The sequence below is a fragment of the Maylandia zebra genome, linkage group LG4, assembly GCF_041146795.1.
Source record: "Maylandia zebra isolate NMK-2024a linkage group LG4, Mzebra_GT3a, whole genome shotgun sequence".
In the NCBI taxonomy this organism is placed as follows: domain Eukaryota; kingdom Metazoa; phylum Chordata; class Actinopteri; order Cichliformes; family Cichlidae; genus Maylandia; species Maylandia zebra.
The window spans coordinates 16,052,803-16,075,218 of record NC_135170.1 but is presented as its reverse complement, the minus strand read 5'-3'; the positions used below and the strand labels follow the sequence as shown (position 1 = coordinate 16,075,218).

The 22,416-nt window shown below is 42.1% G+C and overlaps 1 protein-coding gene across 7 annotated transcripts; it reads right to left on the bottom strand.

Annotated features, from left to right (window-relative positions):
* Positions 1-342: 342 nt before the first annotated feature.
* Positions 343-17,064, bottom strand: LOC101483709 (uncharacterized). 7 transcript variants are annotated; one of them, XM_004560693.3, is made up of 6 exons: positions 16,843-17,064; positions 16,276-16,750; positions 15,222-15,389; positions 9,761-9,885; positions 6,179-9,422; positions 344-2,583 (listed from the first exon to the last, which is right to left on the bottom strand). In XM_004560693.3, the coding sequence occupies exons 2-6, from the start codon at positions 16,726-16,728 to the stop codon at positions 2,152-2,154; spliced, it is 4,422 nt and encodes a 1,473-aa protein (XP_004560750.2). In that variant the 5' UTR covers positions 16,729-16,750; positions 16,843-17,064; the 3' UTR covers positions 344-2,151. The 7 variants fall into 7 exon arrangements, 6 of the variants coding, with proteins under 6 accessions (XP_004560751.2, XP_004560750.2, XP_004560749.2 ...); XR_013098307.1 differs by having other exon boundaries at positions 2,466-2,583; positions 7,226-7,354; positions 7,432-9,422; positions 16,276-17,064; XM_076883044.1 differs by having other exon boundaries at positions 2,468-2,583; positions 7,234-7,354; positions 7,432-9,422; positions 16,276-17,064.
* Positions 17,065-22,416: the final 5,352 nt, after the last annotated feature.

Genomic DNA, 22,416 nt, shown 5'->3' with positions numbered 1-22,416 from the left:
CTTCTCGTTACCCCACGTATACTACACGATGCACGATGAAGATCACTCAAAAATCGGCTCAAAATGGGCCAAAAAATCGCACAGTGTAAGCCCAGCATTAGAGCAGCAATGTTTGTTCCCCTCAGAGAAAGGGAAGAATGGGAAAAGGAAAACACCTGGCTGGAAAAAGTTAATATGGGCATGTGCAGTGAATATCAGCGCTATGTGGCCAGAAGTGTGATAATATAACTTATTTTGTGTAATAAACAACTGCAAGGATAGATGATTACAACAAATAGATGACTAATACATAAAAGTAATACATAGATGAATAATGATGATGAGTTGTGATGCGTAATCATGGGAACAAGCGGGTTTACAAACAGGAGCAGCTGATTATCATTAGAAAAGCTGAAATAATACCTCAACTGAAGCCAATTGTACTAAATGCACTAAATGTGCACTGTTACAAGAATGTTTTTCTTTCTATTGTTTTCTATTATTTTAAGTTAAGCAGGACAGAGTGCTTTTAAAGAAAGATTTACTTATATTCTCAAAAGTTAAGCATGACAGGCTTCTGTTTAAGAAGGAGACCTGTTTTATTGTGTTAATGTTGTCATTTTGAGCTAAAAATAAATGGCTAAATGATCATTTGTTTCACATGTGTTCATATCACAAAGAATAAACATCTACTTAAATCAAATTCAAGTCAAATGGTTAAAAAAATAATTTCACACACAAAAAAAGAGCTAGAAAATTCACCACACTGGGAAGGGTGAAGACAACTGGGTCGCCCGGCCCTGGCCACGAGGTGTCCCTTATTTATTTTTCAGGGAGTTGGCAACCCTATGTGTAAGCTCACATGAAGTGAGCTCTGAAGTCATGCTTGCAGATGTCTACCTGTCTGCAGTGGATTCAAAAGAGCTGAATTCATCTTAAATCTATGTAAATCCACTACAAACACACCAATGTGGACACTTAACAGTTAAATACAAAATCTTTGGCAAAGGCGTAAACATGCTGCACATTCATTAAAAATGCATTGTCCATTAACTATAACATTACAGACAGAAGATGCTTCTTTATTTATTTTATTTTTTACCATCAAACGACATATGATATTTGTGATTTTTAGCATCTTGGACATCCTGCACATTTCCACTCTCATTTGGAAAAACCTGTGCACTATCTGGTGCATTCCTGCAGCAATTCTTCAGAACATCTTTATCTGTCTTCAGAGGTAGCAAGTCTGTTGGCACAGTCACTTCCAGGACAAAAATATTAAGAATCTAAAAAAATACTTTTGATGTGAAAAAAAGAAAACTGCTCTTTAGCCTTTCAGTGTAACAATACCAAATGACCTAAATAAAATTATAATTGTTTTCACTTTTTTAACATGCACCCCCTTTTTGAATGTACAGATATACAGAGGAGAAAAAATATATTACAAATTCAGGACAAATGCTCCAGATTGCTGTAAAAAAAAAAAGTCACAAAATGCTGAGCGTTTTCTTTATTAACTGTAAAGTAATGTTAGATAACAGCCGGAACTTTAATATGGTATATAATATAGTCCTATGTAAATGCAGTTAGGTGTGTACCAGTTTTAAACACTATTAACGTACATTTTCATCAATCCCCATTAATCAAACAGCAAAAATTTTAAAAAATAGAAAATACGATATTAAAGCCGTACGTTAATCCACAAAAACATATGGGAGTCATCCAGTAATGCCAATAATATATTGTTTTTCTTTTTGCTTTATCTGCTGTATATGTGCAGCATGTTTAAATACAGTAAGTCAAAGAGCTGATTGATGTAAGAGTTTTTGTTTTTTTTGACTGACGCCTGAGGTTGGAGAATGAAAACACACTATTTCAGTTTCCTCATCCAAGTTATTAAAAATGTATGCAAACTCTGGTCTAGTCTTTTTATTGCACCTGAAGTCATGACCTCCCGGGGAAGAAAGCTCGCTGTAAACTGGCAGGCAGCTGGATTTAAATATGAAAAATAAATCTCCACGAGTTTAAATGCAGACATGTATGGCGTGCGTCATACAACACGAGGAGTCAAGAAAGAGGTAACAACATGTGTTGGTATATAAACATTGGCCCAGTGGTGATTTCGCCTGACGCAGTAACATTAAAAAGACGTGATGACCAGTGACCACGTTAACTGGTGGTTTTACTCTCATGTGCTGGAGTGGCCACGCTGCCTCTTTTACTGTGTGCTGGAGTCTTGTTCACTTTGCCATTCATCCCCTTAAGGTTGTACAGCCGGCTGAAACTCAAGTTAAATGGAGTTCTCCCATCCTGCACTTCCGGTCCAGATGCCGTCTGGTTGTGAGACTGAGTACTGAGCTGGATCTGTGGGTTCATATGGAGTAAGGAGGAGTTTGGATAAGGAGTTTGGTTCTGTGCTGCTGAATCCTGGCTCTGCTGGCTTTGGGAGACCCGTTTCCGTCCGGCTATAGATCCCACAGTACCCGTCACCAGTGGTTGAGGTGGTCTGGTTGACGTTTTGTGAAGAGATGACATATTATCAAAGAAATTCGGATTACGTTGGACCCTCTGTTTTTGAGGTTTGGGTGAAGAGTGTGAAAGCTGCAGAAAAAAGAAAGACAGAGGAGATGTCTGACTCAGGGTGTGTGTAACACTTCTGCAGCCAACAGTTTCTCATATTTAATCTATTATATGTGGGGCAACTTATCTATAATGCAGTGTAGGATTCTTACACTCACACACGCATTAGCAAGTGACATATAAGCTTTGTTGCAAATGGAAAAGAGAGGGTGCAAAGTGTCTGTGTTATTTTCACGTTCATTAATATTACATGACTGAAATAAGCTAAAACATGCAAACAACACTTCACTGACTCAGACTGAGTACTCTGAGATGAAAGGCAGTGGATTCGGGGCAAGAGTGAGTGAGTTAAACACCAATAAATGTGAAACCTATTCATCTTTTAGACTCCTTTAAATACTCTATCAGTGCAAACACGCACAGCACGTCATTATAAATATGCCACCTTTATTCGCACAAGGCATCCTTCTTCAATAATGAACAAAGCATGGTTGTGCTGCTGTGTTTGAACTTAGTGATGCTCTGCTGGTGAAAGGTTCATGGATCAACACACAAACACAGAAACAAATGCTGTAAATTATATTACATAGGATTTCAATTATATACAGTACTGTGCAAAACTCTTGATCCAACCCTGAATTTGTTATATATTTTGTACTCTTTTTTTTTTAAGTGATCTTGAGCAATAGTTCTTGAGGCTTTAAGAGTCTTTCTTTGAACAACGGCTACTTTTCACATGTTTAACAATAATGGAATTCCTAAAGAGCTATAAGCCAAAAAAGAATATGATGTGCAGTGTGAGGAACAGTATCTGAAAGTCATGTCCTTCAGAAACAGGGGGGGGGGGGGGGGGATCCAGCATAAACCTGAGAGAAGCTGGGCCTTCCATGATCTACTGTTCACTGAAGCCTCATCAGAAATGGCCTCAATGGAAAGGTGTCTGTCAAGAAGCCATTCCAGAAGGGAAGCAGAGAGAATGGGCTGAGATATACAAATCACATAATAACTGGACTGAAAATCAGGGTCAGCAGGTCTTATAGAGTGATGAATCCAAATTTGAAAATTTAGTTTAAATCATCATGAGCCAGCTGAGGTGCAAGGTAAAACAGTAAGTCTACACGGTGGAGGCGCTGTCACGGTTTGGATCTGAATTTTAGATGGTGGGGATCTTACTGGAACTGATGGAATTTATGAATGCAGAAAAAAATCCACCATGCATTACCTTCTGGAAAGCATTTTATTAGCATGACAATATGACAACGATCCAAAACACACTACCAAGGCAGTAAAAGAATACCTGATTAAAGCCCAGAGCTCACACCTTCAAGTTATTGAAGCAGTATGGGATCATCTTGACAGAACAAAAGAAAAGGCAGCCAACATCCAAAGAAGCCTGGAGAACTATTCCTGAAGACTACTTCAAGAAATTGCAGAAAGGCTGCCTATCAGACTTCAGACTGTGTTGAAAAAAACATGCAGTCATATAAATGTTCAAAATTAGAATTGTGCAAACTCTGTTTTTGCTTTATATACTTTTCCTGCCCAAGCATAAAGAAATGAGGGGCGGCTCAAGACTTTAGCACAATACTGTATGTTATTAAAGCCTTTCACATTCAATTTTTCTAAACTTTGATGAAACTTAATATAAAAAACTGTCAGTGAAGAACAAAAAGGCACTTTGATAAATGCACTATTTCAAGTTTCTTTATATAGCACATTTCATATGACAGGCATAGACTTAACAAGCTTCAAAGCAGAAGGAAAAAGGACATCACACATGGCAAAAACTTCTAAAATAAGAGATTAAATGGTCTGTATTTGTATAGCGCTTTACTCAGTCCCTAAGGACCCCAAAGCGCTTTACACATTCAGTCATCCACCCATTCACACACAGGTGCACACAGCACTGACAGCGCCACCAGGCCCTCCACCACCAGTAGGCAACGGGTGAAGTGTCTTGCCCACGGACACAACGACTGAGACTATCAGAGCCGGGGCTCGAACCGGCAACCTTCCGATTACAAGACGAACTGCCAACTCTTGAGCCACAATCGCCTTTTACACTTTAAAAAGGGATTTTGATCAGCAGGATAAAAAAAAAAGGAATAAAAATAACACTGATCCTGAAAAATTTCCCCATTGATCACACACGTGCAAAAAGAGATACGCTTTGAGTCTCTTTTTAAAAGAACACACTGGTGTAGCAGTAGTAGTTGTAGTAGTAAGTGGTAGAGTGGGACCATAAAACTAGATGATTTAGAAATCATTCAGTATTTGCTTTGTGATTCAAGCGATGCCAGGAGGTCTAGATTCAGTAAGCACACCGACAGAGTGAAAAGAGGCTGTCATTCATCGATTTTACAAGCAGTGAGAAATTATTTTACTGGGAGGCGAAGAGAAGAAGAAATAAGAAGGACGTTTAAACTTTTTGGTTTTATTTAAGACTCTCCCTGCAGCACTGCCGTCAGCTTTCAGGCCCCACTTCTGTGGAACCAACTCCCAGTTCAGATATAAAAGACACCCACCCTTTGTTACAGCTTATAGTTACAGCTGGATCAGATGACCCTGAATCCTCCCTTAGTTACACTGTAATAGGCCTAGACTGCTGAGGGCTTCCTATGATGCACTGATTCTTCTTCCCTTATTTCTTTTCATTCTATGTGTTTAAACACATCTCTGCATTTAATCATTAGTTATTAATCTCTTACTATGGCTCTCTTCCACAGCATGTGTTTTATCTTGTCTACCACACCTCACCCCCAACCGGTCACACCAGATGGCTGCCCCTGCCTGAGCCTGGCTATGCTTGAGTTTTCTTCCTGTTGAATGGGAGTTTTTCTTCCCTGCTGTCGCCAAGTCAATGTTTGACTGTTGGGGTTATTCCTTTGATTTGGTGAAATATAATTATGCATATATTTACTTAATACCTGCATTGTTACAGTAGGAAAAGGTGCATAATTTTCTATTGAAAATAAAAGCATCAGAAAAGGCTGAGACTGTGACAGGAAGCACCTACAACTGTAGATATGTTGTTTTTAAAGATGATAAAAGGCCGGCTTAGAGATAGTGAGCATGTGCTTCTACAAGCTAAGATCACACCCACATTTTTGGCATGCTTCGGGTTTTTTCCGTCACGCAAGTTAACACAGAGTAAAGCCTTGGGATCTACTAAAACATTTATTTTGCCCTCATTTAGTTGTAAAATACATTTGGGCATCTAATTATGAACCCTGGCAATGCAATGGGTGCGTTTCTTCAAGAGACTAAGGATGTTGGCGGATACAGATATGTTTACCAAGGCTCCAATGGAAGATTGACACCACTTTCATGTTTGCATACTAAACAGTTTCAGCTGCTTAGCTCAGCTTAGCACAGAGACTGGAAACGATGGACATACAGCAGCAACTAAGTGTCTCAAGGTCACCAATTGAAAAACTGTGTTTTTTTTAATTAAGTTGTCAAAGAAGGAAAAATGTGTTACCTTAATTTCAATTAATTAGTGTGATGTTTTTGTTTTTTAACAAAATCCAGTTGTATATATACCCATTTGGATATGATTGGCAAACTAAAGAAACGTTTTGTTGGTTTTAAATGTTATTCTGATCAGTGCTCATACCTTCTGTCCCTCTGTCTGCCTCTTTGACTGGGGGCTCGCTCTCCTCTCTGTACCCCTGGGTCTTATTTCCACCTGGTTTGAAGCGTTCTCCCTCCCCTCTCTGTCTGGTCTCCCTCCCTCTGTTGATTTAATGTCACCAGCGGACGATCGCTTTGGCTTTGATCTCTCTTTACTTGACCCTCCTGCAGTCATTCCTCCATCCACCAGTCTGTCTGCAGCTGACTGGCTCCTTGCCACCTTTCTCGTAGGCGTTTGGACCTCTTTGTCTTTTCCTCCTGTTTCAGTTGAATCTTTGCCTCGTTTAATTTGCACCATTATTCTATTAGTATCCTCACTGCCTCTCATCTCTGTCCCCTGGGATTCTTGCTCTTCCCTCGTCTCGGCCACACTCAGTTTCCTCCCATGTTCGTCCTCTTCACTCGCTTCTTCTTCACTTGCCTTGTTCTCTACCTCCCTAGTTTCCACTTTTTTTCCAAGTAAAGAAGAACTGGGGACTTTAGCGGCCCCAGTCAAAGTCTGTGTTTCACTGTGTGCCGTACCTAATGTAGCATCACTTGAGCTGTAATTTATGTGTGCAGGACCGGTGCCAGTGGCGGGAGAATTTAGACTATTTGTGTGTGCGAAATTAATGTGATCCGCTATCATCCCCTGGTCACGAGAAGCCATGTGGTCAAAAACAGGCTCATTAAAAAGCGAGTCGCTACATTCATAATACTCTTCAGAGGTGGTGGAGAGAGTGGAGTCCTCTCGTGAGGAGATATAACCATCAAAAATGTCTGGCGATAGAGAATCCAAGGCTGGCGTGCGTGGAGAAAATCCATCAGGAGTGGGAGTGGGAGTGTGTGCTTTAAGCGACTGTGATCGGTGCACAGGTGTTTGCGAACGGAAGTCCGGCAGGTGTGTTTCGGTGAGGTGTAAACGCAGGGCTTTTTCGGGCGTGTGTGTGCCAACACGTCCTGTAGAAGTTTGTTCTTGAAAGGTGCTGTGCGTGTTGTGATTTGCAGTATTTCGCATATTAACCTCATTGTCTACATGTGTGAGTCTTACTTGTTCACCTTGCTGGCTGTGGGTGTCTGTAGCAGATGTGTGTGCGCCATCGCCGTTATGAGGTCGCAGACATGAGGTCGAGAACACTGGCGCTGTCGAAGAATTCAGAGCCTCCATCTGATCCATGTCCTGTGGTTTAGAAAATGATATCCTTTGGGGTTCATGTACTCTTGCGAGAAATGTTCTGCACTGTGTCACATTTTCACCTTTTCTGTCTGACATGTCACCAGATTCAGAGCCTGTCAGAGTCCTTTCAGGGCTCGCTGTATCTGCCTGCGCTGTTGCTACACAGCGTGCGTCCATCTTCCCAATAATCCTGCAATCTTCGGAAGTTTCGAGGTCAACATCTTTTGGAATGATTTCTTGAATTTTCAATGCGGCTGCCTTTGGTGCATCATTAATCAAAGCGTCTGACTTGTGCAGCTCGCTTCCAGCGACCGTCTGGGATGCTGCTCCGTCATCGTCTTGCTCATCTGCTTCCACACTTGTCTCTTTAGATTCTTGCTTTGAAGTTTCTTCAGGATTCCCTGTGTTCTCTGTGTCTTTTTGTGCCCCTGCCTTACTGGTACTGTCGTCCTGCAGCTCAGGGACAGTTTGACACTCTTTTACCAGAGATGTCTGCTCAACAGCTGCCACATCAAACGCACTGTGGGCCACGAGGGGCCCTGTGCTGGCCTCGGGCCTCCTAACAAGACGGATCTCCGGCAGTTTCTGCCCATTGCTGGTGCTGCTGTCACTCATAACTATCTGTATGGTACGAGGTTTAGGGATAGGGGGAGCTGGGGTCAAAGAAGAGGATGCAGGGAGGGGTGGATTTGGTGTTGTAACGGAAGAAGTAAGAGGAAGGGCAGAGGAGCTGGTGGAGGGAACAGAAGCGCTAGAAGATGTGCTTGAGTGCACTGTAGTAATAGGAATGTGGTTATTTTTAGACTGTGTGGCAGAAACCAGGGAGGTGGAAATGTTGCTGTGGACAGTTGGAGTCTGGATGCTAGAAGCCACTTCAGTAGAGATTTGCGGTTGCTTGTGAACAGCTCGTGTTTGTGAATCCGCCTGTGGTGGTGGGGTCTTTTCTTTCGTACCTTGTTCTGTGTTTAATTCTGGGGAGTCGGGAATCTGAGGGGTGTGTGCACCGTTTGGTGTTGGGGTGTGTGTCCTGTGCACAGCAGAACTTTGTGTGCTCAATCTACTTGTAGGTTCTGCTTTCTTTTCTGTGTTTAATTCTGGGAGCGAGCCTGACTCAGCGTGACTGTTTGATGAGACGGGTTGTTCTGCGTGGGAAATCTTCCCCTCGTCAGAAGCGGGTGCTTCGCTGCTGGATTGGGGAAGTGCTTGTGCACCGAGGGGAGTATCAAGGCCTGCCTCTTGGTTAGTAGTTGTGCTTAAATCAAATTTATTCTTGGGGCTGACAGAATTAGCGGCGTCTGACTGCAGGTCAGACTTTTCCTCAGATGCAGGTGATTTCTGTTCAGATGCCTCTTTGTTATGTGTGACATCACTGAGTTGTGCTTGCTGTGCTTTTTCTACAGCATCATCAACCATGGATTTAGCCTGTGCTGGTTGGAGTGCATTCACCTCCTCTTGTTTAGGAGTCGCCTGTGTGGGCTTGGCGACTTCTTCCTTGGATTCCTTTGTGCTGCTGAACGGACTGCTAAACCTGATCGCCTGGCTGGTTTCAAACATCTCTGAACGCTGCAAGTGGACTTGAGTTGGTTTTTTGGCATCCCGAACATTAATGAACCCTATGACATCACTGGGGGGGTCAGGTTCTGGCCATGTGGGCAGGTATGCGATTAAGCATGCTTTTTCTAGATTTATTAATCCAGGATGGAGAGGAGGAGATTCTTTTGTCGATTCTTCACTAGCCTTGCCTCGCCTCTTCTTCTTGGAGTTCTCTGGATTTTGGGGTTCTTTGGGGCTTTCTTGGTTAACAGAGGTGGTGGGGCCGGGGTTGGTCAAAGCAACCAGGGCATATTTTGGGCTGTACAACTTCCTCGCAATCTCAGCAGAAGGGGGTATGACAGGGGCGGGCTGTGGGAGGGGTTCCGGCTCAGGTTCAGGCTCTGTGATGGTCTGCCGGAGGTCAACAGAACTGGAGGACAGATAGAGGAAGCGAAACAGTCGGTCGAAGCCATCCACAGCCTGGCCTGTAACCACGGTGATGAGATTCCTATCCAGACGTGAGGCCATCCAAGTGAAGCTGCACAAAAAACAAATATGAACAAATAAAAAATGCAAATTCAGACTTATTTAAACTGCACCACGATACCACAAAACAAACTACACTACACTGCAAGCATAATGAAGTAATCAGCAATGACTGCAAACGTAAAAGTATAATAATCCAGTCACTTAGGAACTGCACGGTTACTCTAGTAGATTGGATACATTTACAACCTGTTTGTCTGCTATGTCGACAAGCCATTGTTTATTTATCTCTTGTGCCAAGTTGGCAGTTTCAAAAGCAGGTGGAGCACAAGGGGATAATCTTTTTCTGACACATTCTCCCTCCTTCTCACACACGTGATGTGCACTGACCTGTACGACCCAGACACAGCTTTGTCTCCATCAACGAACATGAATCTGTGACCCATTCGCCCTCTGACCTTGGTGCAGGACCTCGTGTAGAACTCCGCTCCTTCTGAGCAGCGGACACGAAGGTGCTGAAACACAAACAAACACGCAATTTTTGTACATATTAAAGACCCAAAACTGCCTTCATAACCTGTGACCTGCATTATAGAATAAAAGCCTGCCAAACAATGTGAGTAGAGACCGTGAGTCACACTACGTCAGCCAAAGAACAATAACATCCACAAATAATAGTAATATCAAACATTTACAACTCAAATGTAGCCAATGTAGAATTTTCTTTTTTTGCTAACAAACAACTGTTTGCAGCCAAGTGGCAGAGGGCTTTCGCTTTGGTGGCCTCAGAATCTCATCTCTGATTTTTGCAGATGATGTGGTTCTGTTGGCTTCATCGGGTGAGGGCCTCCAGCTCGCACTGGAACGGTTCGCAGCCGAGTGTGAAGCAGCGGGAATGAGGATCAGCACCTCCAAATCTGAGGCCATGGTTCTCAGCCGGAAAAGGGTGGAGTGCCCACTCCGGGTCGGGGATGAGTTCCTGCCCCAAGTGGAGGAGTTCAAGTATCTCGGGGTCTTGTTCGCGAGTGATGGGAGAAGGGAGCCGGAGATCGACAGACGGATTGGGGCTGCAGCTGCAGTAATGCGGACGCTGCACCGGTCCGTCGTGGTGAAGAGGGAGCTGAGTGTAAAAGCGAAGCTCTCAATTTACCGGTCGATCTACGTCCCTACCCTCACCTATGGCCACGAGCTGTGGGTAGTGACCGAAAGAACGAGATCGCGGATACAAGCGGCAGAAATGAGCTTCCTCCGAAGGATGGCTGGCCTCTCCCTTAGAGATAGGGTGAGAAGTTCGGCCATCCGGGAGGGGCTCAGAGTAGAACAGCTGCTGCTCCACATCGAAAGGAGCCAGCTGAGGTGGTTCGGGCATCTGACAAGGATGCCCCCTGGGCGCCTCCTGGGTGAGGTGTTCCAGGCATGTCCCACCGGGAGGAGGCCCCGGGGCAGACCCAGGACACGCTGGAGAGATTATATCTCTCGGCTGGCCTGGGAACGCCTTGGTATTCCCCCGGATAAGCTGGAGGAGGTGGCTGGGGAGAGGGAGGTCTGGGCCTCTTTGCTTAGGCTGCTGCCCCCGCGACCCGGCCCCGGACAAAGCGGATGAAGATGGATGGATGGATGGATGGAACAACTGTTTGCCTTAATAATAATCCCTAAAACATAGATACAGAAGTCATTAGCAGTCATTTTCCACTTACTGCCTTAATCTAAGGCAATTGCTCCATGTGTTCAAACATCTAAGCAATCACACAAACACAGCCAGTGTAAACACTCTGCTTAAAACTTACACAACCCACATTATGATGTCTGGCTTGTCTTTACTTGATTTGAAAACCTATATTCCCCACCTTTGTTGGAAACTGTCTGTTTTTCATGCCTCTTAAAAGCACAGCATATGTGTTATAAAATAAGCCTTCTGAGTCAATTTTCGTTTCAGCTCCAACAAAAAGATCCCAGTTGTTACAATAAAAAAAATAAAGGTTTAGGTATCCATGAACAGGTTTACAAAGTTAGGCAGTGCTATAAGCTCGCAGGACGCAAGCAAACTCTCATTAAATCGACTGAACTGAAAGACCATCTGACAGACTTAACCTCCTAATTTGCAACAAGCTAATACCTAAGTTACATGATTAAACATAGGACATCAATCTCCTTGCATCTACAAAATAAGAAGAAAAAAAAAGCGTGGCTTCCTGGTGACAATATTGAATTTTTTCACATTCTGCGACCGAGTGCAACTTGTGGTGACTCAGTGGTTGCCCAGAGATTGAGGGTGTTGCACTCATGACCATGTGGACTGACTGAGGTCACTCTCAGAGAGATTGTTGGAGGTTTGCAAAGAATTGCTGTCTAATTTATAAATGCAGACAGATTGCCAGCATGTTGCCATCAGTCTGATTGAGTTTTTGTCAATGAGTGCAACTTGAGGGACTCGACTCAACAGGCTGCCAGCTGGTTGGATTCTGGTTATATTTATGTAGAAGAAGAAATGTTCATGTAATAGTTAAATGTGAATTTCAATCTATGTAGACAGCAACACATATATATTCATGGATGATTTATCACAGTTAATTGTTGTATTATCCAAAAAAGAATGCATGGAAGTGTTAGACTGACAATCTCATTTTACAAACATAATACAGTAACGTTGGAGAGAGAAAAAAAAAATCACACCATTACACATATTGACCTTAAGTTGTGTGGTTCTTGTTGTCGTTACTCAGCAGTACATAAATAAGCTCCATAAGCCCAGCAAGGTGTGTAACAGACCCTCAAGTCACCTTGACACACTAGTCCTTTGGTTTGTTGTAAGTATAGACTTACACTGTCTGATCTGGGGATTTTCAGCCTGCCCTTCCGGATGCCTTGACACAACTTTGAGTGCTAAGTCTGTCTGAAAGCCACATGATGCAGCCAAAACATCATGCAGTCAGTCTTCTTGTTTCAGCTCCTCCTCGTTTCTTTTTTTCTGGCATGCTTTGTCTCACAGTAGAAACACTTGTTTTCCTCCTTCGTTTAGGCACACCCTAAACTTTCTCCTTCCCCCAGTGCATTCCTTTGGTTAACCGATTCGATAAATTGCATTGCATGCTCCAAGTTCATGACGACGAGCATTTGAGCAGTTGTTCAATGCATTCTATGCGGAAATAAAACCACCTCCGAGTGCACTGTGGTTTCAACAGTCTCTACAGTCAATGCGCACACTTTGCTAAACTACTTAAATTAAGCTCTGTCAGCTTGAAGTGTGGCAGTTGGATATTTTCCTAGAAAACCTTCCTGAATAACTGATGGGTAAGAAGAATTTAGTACCTTATTGCCCACTCAGGTGCCAGATTCCACTTACTCTCACTCACTTGGCAACTCATTTCACCACTCATCTGCTCCTCCTCCCATCCCTCCCCTCCAGCCGCTCTATCTCGTCACTTACGGCTTGTGGTAAATTCCCAAACTATCACCTGTTTCCTGCAAGTCATCCTCTGATTGTCTTTCTTGACAGACTTGTCGCTTTTAGAGATGTTTGTGTTAGCTGCTCATCGTCGTCACGTACTCCTGTCTCCAGGCTCTTCAGATTTTCCACATAGATGAGCATCTATTGGTGCACTGTTAATGTTAATGTCATAAATGGCTATGTAGTTTTACTTGGTGAAATAGGCCCCACGCCAAAGGTTGCCTGCCAGTATAACAAAGCAGCAGTATATGACACATCAGGGAGCAAGCCCCTCCAGTGCACTTCATAGGAGAACCTAACAGACTCGCAGTGTATGACTAAGAGAAAGGAAGCACGCTGGCTGTCAAACAAACAAGATTGTGTCCTACTACACTGGATCCATCTCTTAACAGCGTTGTTTTACTTGCTGCAGAGCCACCGTGGATTAAACAGAATAGCAGCTTTGCATGTCATTTTAAAACTCTCTGTCAGGTGTACGTTGTACGCTCCTGTTGGCTAAGACCAGAGAGTGACCTACCTGAAGGAGATACACTTGTCTCTCCATAAATATTAGAAGAAACTGTGGCACAGAATGTCTTTTCTTCATACAGAGCCACTGTGCTATCAAATATTTAATTTAGCAGAGCAACTTCAGCCTGTGTGTCTACTGTGAAGCAAGTAGGAGTAAAACTGTTAAAGACAGATTCTCAGTGCTTATGAATCTAAAGCAAGAAAAAGGTCTGGGACGTCTTAGTAGGAAATAATAACATGGCATTTAATTCAAAAGGCAAATGCAGTGAGTATGAATCGCATATGAAAAACTCATTAAACTGAGCAACCGCTTTCACTTATCATGTCATGTGCCACACAAACATGTGCTTTTGTTGACAAAGCAAACACTGCTGCTATTGAATTTCTTGCTGTTTTGTTGGCAAATTGGATCCAGATGGTACTGAAAGACTGTCAAGCCTGTTTAACTTTAGTTACTCTGAGGCATAAAGTGACAAGTGTGAGTGTTTGTGCATCTTTTCTTATCAGCATGATCTGCACGCATGCATGCTACTTTAGATATTTTGAAATATTTCTGCAGTATTACAGGGACCACTAAGCACACAGGTCGAGCCAATAAGGTACGGCTAATGCTGCAGACGGTAGGCGTGATCATGGCTAAAAAAAATTATTCTTCAATTCTGACCAAAATGTAAGTGAAATACATGAAATCAAACATTTACTTAATCAAATAAAGAGCTGTTGAGGACAATGTGCTTGGTGTAAACTGTATAACAATCAGGTGAATTTCATTTTGCCAATTTCATGGAAAATTTCCATTAAATTTTCTTCTGTACTCATGGAAAATTTCAATCCTTTACAGTTGAACCAAACACTCCAACTGGAAACACCTTGCGTTGGATGATTTCAGCTCCTTCTTCCACCTGTCAAGCAAAACTGTGTCCAAGTGAAACAAGCAGACCTTGTGAGAGGCCCCATCTAATGCTGACTAAGCCATTAAAAAACACTACACAGTGAAGTAATATGAGAGAACATTAATCCTGCACAACGACACTTTAACCAGTAATCTATCCTAAACTGTTCTTGAGAAATGATCACACCTAACAGAAAGCAATTGTTTCTTTTGGTTGACTTGAGTTAAAATGATTGTGTTTGCTTTGGCAGCTTTCTACAAAAGATTTATGCCCCAAGAAAACAGTTCAGTGAAAACGCATTTTTATATTCCATGCAACTCCTTTTTAACATGTCCCGGCACGAGAAAGATCTGTTTCATATCTGTGTTTTGATCGTAGCTAGCTACTTACAATATGTAACAATAAAGGTAGGCAGAATGGGATTTATCTGCGTTGCAGTACCAGCTGGGTGGATCTACTGGTGGTTGTGTGGACTCTAGCGTGTGTGCGTGTGAGGGAGACAGCGAGAGACAAAAGAGAGAGGGGAAGCCGGCATGTGCTTCTGTTTATCCGTGCATAACAGAAGTCTCTTGACTTCAGTTGCTTATTTTGCGAGATAATCTGTCCTTGTGTTCTACATCAACAGCCTTACAAAGTTATTTCAGGCTCAAAAACACAGCAAGACTTTCCATTTTGTCCCAAAGGTTTCAATGCACGCGTTTGGGGCCAACAGGCAAAGACGCTCAACTCGTCAGTGAAACATTTACCCTGTAACATTTTGACCTCACATGTCACACAATGAAATTTCGCTTTCTATCTCATTATCATTTGAGTCGTAATCACCTTTTATTGCCTAGGTGGACCGCTTTGAATGGCGACGTCTGTCCAACAGCGTGCTGTGGGAAAACTGAACGGCTGACTTTTATGACTGTTTTCAGCTTTACTTAGAATTTGGACTCACTCTTTCATGATAAGATTCAAATTGCTATGCAAAATGACGAAGTGGGTGGTACCGGCTCACCTTGAGGTGTCCGGCGTGCATGTTGGCCCTCCGACACATGGCCAAGAAATGAGGTAGCGTTGCACGTTCCAGCAGGATGTAAACAGAAACTCTCCTTTTGAAACCAGCATCAAGCAAATCTCTGAAGATGTCGACATCAGTGAAGACGTCCATCACCACTGCGATTACCTGGAGACGCAGAAGCACAGGCACAGGCACAGAACCTAGATCAGCCTCAGATACTCCTATGTAGTTCATGCATGAAAATGAAAACAAAATTCATTACAGAGCAGAAGGATAAAAGCCTCAGCCTTAAGGTTACTGCGCGGACACATTTTTATGCCAAAACAAATAACACTCAAGTTGTTTTTCAGGTTTAAGTAAAATAAGTGTTTCCTATGCAGAGGGAAAGTTCTCCCAGCTCTCACAGCTACTTATACAACCGATAACTCGTTTTCTGTCTGAAGCTCTTGAGGAAAATGATCCAGCGAGCTCGTTTCAGGCAAATAACACGTCACAGAGAAGTGATGCTAAGAAATAAGACATGTCATAAATTTCTGCCTCCAGATGACTCAGCCGCATAAACAGACACAAACACTGACTGATAGGCATGAGCGCTGCAAATTACCCATGCAAATACCCCACCTAGCACACATAGTCCACTGTTAGTGGCATAGCTGATAATGGCCATAAATCAAGCTGCACTTTACTCATTTGGTCAGCAGTCTGTAGTCTGACTATACTGACTTCTTTAGACTTTATGCCAGCACTGTGGGTAATTTCAGGACTATGCACAGCTGATTAAAGAAAAAAAAAGTTAGTTAGATGGCTAGAAATCAATATTTTCGGATTTTTATTCAGTCATTAAATGAACTCAGGTGAGTAAACATTAGCATGCTTTGAAGATGAACCAACACACAAGTCATCCAGGAAGCTCAAAACACACATAAATATTGATGAGAAAACAAAGTTTTCATCCGCACTTAAACATGGTTATTTTTATATATTATTTAATGCACAATGTGATGATGAATAGTGCCATTTAATATTATCATAACTGCATTGGCCCACCTACCTTTTGCGCCTGTGCGATCATTTTTCTGACAACCTCTTTGATGTGAGCGTGACCATCCAGCGGCGGCTGCGTGTACACCGTAGTGCGCGTCACCCCCCGGTACGCATCGCTGTCGGGCCAGCCCAGGTCCATCTGCGGGATGGACGTGTCCGACAGCTCTGGCCAGTAGTGAAGCGACAGCGGGGTCTGCACTTCTTCGGCATCCCCCGAGAACAGCTCCAAGCCTGGGTCATAGGGTTCGACGGCGCCGGTGAGAGCTTCCAGCTCCGGGTCTGAGAGGAAACCCCGGAGGCCGCGAGCCTCCAGGTATTTAAAGAACGCCTCGCGACCATCCTGCAGGAGAGCCTCCAGCGCGAGCCGCTGGTCCTCACAGTAGAAGAACTCGGGCTTGGACTCGTGCGTCCGCGGGTTCACGTGGTTATCATCCAGGCACTGAAGCTGGGATAGAGCCATGTCGCGAGCCCGAAATAGTTAACTGAAAAAAAGCAATACAACTTTCATGAACCACCCAGTTCTACGAGGCAGTTCTCCAAAACGTCTCCAGACTTTGGCTGAAGACAGACGCACCTGTGTGCTTTAATTCCTCGCGTTTCTTTAAAAGAGCTGAGCAGCTTAGCTCGAGGTCTGGTAAATATCTTTCATCGTGTCGCCTGCTTCGGTCAGCGCTATAATTCCGCTGGTCAGCCATAATGCATTAACACTGAGCCATTGTTACTACCAAGCTGAAAGGCTACCCGGCAAGAGAGAAAGTAAATAATGAGCGACATGCTGCCTGCGGCACCGCCCGACAGGTGTGACCTTAACAGGCAAAACACACCTACCCACACGCTTTCAGAAAAAGGCAGACCTTTATCACGTGACCTCCAGGGCTTCCCAGTTTTATGAAGTGTTGCAGCAGGAAGATGTCCATCCCTCGATTTGTCCATTAAATCATTTAGATGGCACCTCATGTGAAAACCATCAGCGGATCATACATAGCTGTTTTACCTGTTCTGTCATGTTTTTTTTTTTCTTATTTAACTTCCTGCCAGGATGGAAAAGCCCCAGCTTGTGTTTTGTAAAGATCAAATTGAAGCACATAATTACTTTAAAGAAAGACTAAAATATGACGGTGAGATCAAAGCGGGATTAATAAGGTGTAAAATATCACCGAGGGGCAATAGGTACATGCACCATTAAGTTTTTGTTTTTGGTTTGTTTGGGTTTTTTTCTCCTGGTGTCTGTGTTTTCAACCACAAACTTCAGCGTCTCCTGCCTTGTGCACTATGTTTCTGACCTCTGACCTGCACAGAACATGTTGAATAAGAGTTGCAAATAAATTCCCAAATAATTAAAACATTTAGATTTACGCAACCCTTTACAAAACGAAGAACAAGTCTTCACAACCACCGCCAATCAAATGTGTTGCCTCAAGACTTTTATGATCGTTATATCTCTTTTATCAAATAATAACTTCATTTGAACTGCATCTAATACCAGAAACATAGTACCTCGTTGTCAGTAGATTATAGTGACAGGGCAGCCCAGTTACATCTATAAGCATGCATGTGATGTTATTACTGTGTAAGAACAAAGAGATTGCAGTCAAGGCTGAAATTTACTTTTCAGCAGGGAGGTGTTCTCGCCTACAGCTCACTGTTTCTGTTTTTAATGCAGAGCAGGCCTGATGCAGATGCTCAAACTAGAAGTCTGCACATTGCCACCTAAAGAACAATGACGCTTAGAATCAGGCAATGGCGGTATCGCAACATTTCTGGGCACGAAATTTAAACCACTGCTTGTGGTTTTGGGAGAGGCTATACCGTGAGATATTTAGCAATGATTTGTTGATAGCGCTGCAGATTCCACACACACAATTTTACTCCAACTCTGGCTAATGATCAGTTTTCAAACCTCTAAAAGATTTATTATTTTAGTGAGCTAAAATGAAATAAAATTGAAAGATTGGACAGATGGATAAACTAAACAGTGTTTTTCACGCCTAGTTTTAGTTTTTAGTTTGGTTAACTGCAATAACATTGATGCAGTCAGAAAAAGAAGTACACCCTCGGTCAGTTTTAGTATCAGGACACAATAAAGTCAAGAGTTAATATTTATTTATTTTTTTAAACGGATCTAAAATGTTGCAATAATGTGTGAAAAAACAAATGCGCCCCACGATTCAGTAGCTTCTATAACCACATGCAGCAATAACTTGGAATAATGGTTTCCTGTATGATTTTATCAGTGTCTTGCTGTGCAAGTCCACTTTTGTTTACAGCATTGCTTCAATTCAGTAACCTCATGTTGACATTTGATCTCTGAGTGGGTCATTGCAACACCGTTAGTAGAAAAATAGCCTCATTTGACTCCAGAATACCTTGGTATACAAACAAGTTCATGGAGTTCATGGTCTGCAACGTCCCAAATCATCACCCCTCCACCACCGTGCTTGACACAGTTCATTTGTGCTGTTTGTGCTGATATGTTATGTTTACTTTTCTCCATACATAATGCTGTGTATTACAGTCAAACAGCTTCATTTTAATCTTGTTGTGATTTCTAACTTTGCAAACCTAAGCTGCACTGCCATGTTGATTTTAGAGAAAAGAGGCTTTCTTTTGGCATCTCTTCCAAACAAGTCATACTTTTTCAGTCTTTTTCTAATTGTCCTGTCATGAACTTTAACATTTAACATGCTAACTGAGGCCAGTAGAGTCTGAGAGGTACTCTTAGGCTTTTTTGCAGTTTCTCTGAGCATTGCATGGTTTGACCTTGGGGTGAACATGCTGGGATGTGCACTCCTGAGAAGACTGGCAACGCTCTTGAATGACTTCCACTTGTGAATAATCTTCCTCACTGTAGACTTCAAATTGGAACTCTTTCCCGATTGATGTCTAAGATCATCACTGCTGTGTCAGTGCAGCACCTGAAAAACTGCCCGAACTTCTGCTTTCATAGGGGGGCTCGCACTTGCTGGCGAGCAGTCGATCAAAAGTGTTTTTTTAGACCTTTAAGGACAGGATGATTTTTAATTATTTCCTACATTTGATTTTGCTCTGAATTGCAGTCATTTTAACTGACATGGACTCTCCAGGTGTGTATAAAGCCTGATATTATCCCTGCATGATTTGGGTGTTCCAAAGAGCTCAGAGTCATCCACTGTGAAACGCCCGTCTGCCTTCTTGTTCATTGTGGCTGAGGTCACGTGACTGTGGAGGAAAATCAGCGACAGTCAGCACTCCTTGGTCTTCGTTGGTGTCAAAGTTGGAGTGCAAACCAGGCGTTAGAGCATGTCTCTGAAGAATGGAGAGCTACTTCTTGTGGGTCAAACTTCAGAGTATAGTACAAAAAAACCTGCAGACTTGAATATCATTCACTGCAGAGTAGATATGCTTCATCCTCTCCCCTTTACCGATCCATCAGTCAATACAACATTACAACATCCACTGTGAAACGCTTGCCTGCTTATCATTCCTTCCTTTCTTACTTCATGAGATAAATATTCCATCGCATTCACACTTCTATCAGTGTTTTCATATAAAGACGGTCTCTCTATACTGTATAATCCAAGCTTTCTTTATGCCGGACTGTCAGGTGGATGTCAGGTGTAAAGGTGAGTATAGTGAGTGATGACTCATCTCGTCTTTCACTCCCAGACTGGCTGCATTTGACCCATTAGTTTAGTAAACAGTTTTTCTGGTTCGCAGGATGTTTGACCAGTTTCCCTTCACTCCGTGGTCTAACCAGCCAGGGGCCAGTAAGTCAGTCAAACTGGTTCCTCTGTTTCAGTGTTTTTACTGTTCACACCTGTAAATAGCTTTGATGTAAGAGCTCACACGCCTTCCTCAGCCGTTTGCTGTTTAACCATCAACCTCGACTGAGAGACCGACACACTTGTCCCTCACACTGCCTCCTCATCTCTCATCAGTAATCTGGTTCATCCTGTGTTCTTTTCTACCATCTATCTTGTCCCGTTTCACCGTGACACAAATATGTCACTATAGAAATCTTGGCATCTCTCTCACACACACTTACACACAAACCTTATCCCTTCATCCACAACTCAGACACTTCAAAGTGACTCAGCAGTTTTAAAAAAGATCAGAGGGAGAAAACAGCAGTGCTATTTCTGGTACACCTTTAACTCCTTTTCTTCTTTCCCCCCGTTGGATTGCGGTAGCTTATTGACTAACTGTCAGTGACAAGCCAGGGATGACTCTGTCAGGAAGAATGAAAATAGAGGTTTGTTAGAACAAAAGCAGTGACAAGAGAGTGAAAGGCAACAGAAGTGATTGAGAGCAGAGGAATGGTCAAACGTAACCCAGTTTACCAGCTTCATGTCAAACATTACAGTGTGGTGAGAGAAGCGGCTCTGCATTCCTTACATAACGGCGGCCGAATGTCAGCGCAAAACTGTCCTTAACATTGGTGACGTGATGCGTTATCGCACAGATCTATTATTATGTTGACAGAATTACATGCCAGTGAGGCGTCTCCTGGCACAGGATACAATAAGACCATAAAATGAGCAAGTGTTGTAAAACTCTAATTACCATATAAGTAACATGTACATATTTGTTGACACTTTTATAAAATACACCTAAAAGACAAGTAACAACTCTTTTAACTTGACTAGAATTTCATGTTTAGGTTGTGTGGATATATACATGGATATGTTTTCCTCTTTAAGAGAGTTTTAGACACGTCTAAAGTGATTCTAGTTTTTTAGTTCCTTTTTGTTAACCAGGGTTTGATTTACTCAATCATAATACCAATTTTTGTTTAATCAGAGAGATCAAGCTTTATTGTATTTGCCCGTTGTGCTCAGTGTCCACTCAAAAATGTATTAAGATCCAGGAAAAACTAGTAGATTGGCACGCTACAGTAGCTTTTCCTGTTGATGCAGTTAACAAGCTGATGTACTTAATCAGACTGAGAAAACTTTAAAAAAGATAGATGTTGTTTATATGTTAAAAGCGGGTCATTATATTCTCTTGCAATAGATACCGACCTTCGGGGGCCCAAGATGTACCTGTGTGCCAAGTTTGGTTACTCAGCTCCTGATGGTCTATGAGGAATTAATGGACAAAGAAACAAACAAACAGAGAGACAGCCCTTATTATTATTATTATTATTATTATCTGAATTTAATATAATTATATTAATTAATAATTATATCATTTAATTTACTGAAATTGTGATGAATATGCTGTGTACATATGAAAATAATGCCCCTGGAATTTTGCTGTTTGACATTAAACAGAAGAAAGACTCATAGTGGACTCTATTTGACCGGGAGCATTTCCATAACTTTTAAGTGTGGAGGCACAGGGCAGACCAACAATGGTGCTTGGAGGTAGCAGGGAGGATCAAAATGCTTAGTATATTACTTATTAATATTTAATAAGTTTAGAAAATTTATGTACAAACCACAGTTTTTAAGCTCATATGTGGCCCTGCCTCCAGATTTATTATGTAAAAAGTGGAGCTGCATCAGAATTTAAACCTAATCTTTTGATGGATAGCTGAAAAAAGTTATAAAATTATAATTTTACTTACATGGCATAATAATTCACTGGTTACATATTCAAACATGTTTAAAATACCTAATACCTAAAGTCATGTGAAATAAAAACAAATCAGAATCATATACATGATATTATTGGATTTTAATTATTGATTTATTCATGTGTATGTTCCTGTAATGTTGCTCAGCAGCTTGGTTATAAAACTGAAGTTAATCTGTAAAAATAATAAGTATCTAAAACTTTAAATTATATAGCATTGGGCACAAATTCAATAATTGCATTCAAAATATGGAGTAATCTAAAGTAAAAGCCGAAAGTAGCATAACATTGAAATACTCAAAGTACAAGTACATTAAATCTGTTAAATTTAATTGACCATTTAATTAAATGGTTTGGGGGATTGTGAGATTAGCAGTGCTCCAATGGCTTTGGTAGAGGGAACTTCAGGATAAAACTGATTATAAAAAAAAAAAAGGGGGGGTGGGGGGGGGGGGGGGGGAATAGCACCAACAAAACTGATCAAGATCACAGCAAATTATGGCACATGTGACCTTTTCATTAAAAAGAACACAAGATCATTGTAAAATACACACTAAAAGCAGATACAGTAAATACCAAATAAAGTCCAAGC

Coding starts and splice junctions, on each gene's coding strand:
- LOC101483709 (XM_004560692.3), bottom strand. CDS start 16,728: ATGGCTCTATCCCAGCTTCAGTGCCTGGATGATAACCACGTGAACCCG. Junction 15,390..16,275: donor TGATCGCACAGGCGCAAAAG/GTAGGTGGGCCA, acceptor CTGCGTCTCCAG/GTAATCGCAGTGGTGATGGA. Junction 9,886..15,221: donor TGCACGCCGGACACCTCAAG/GTGAGCCGGTAC, acceptor TTTGTGTTTCAG/CACCTTCGTGTCCGCTGCTC.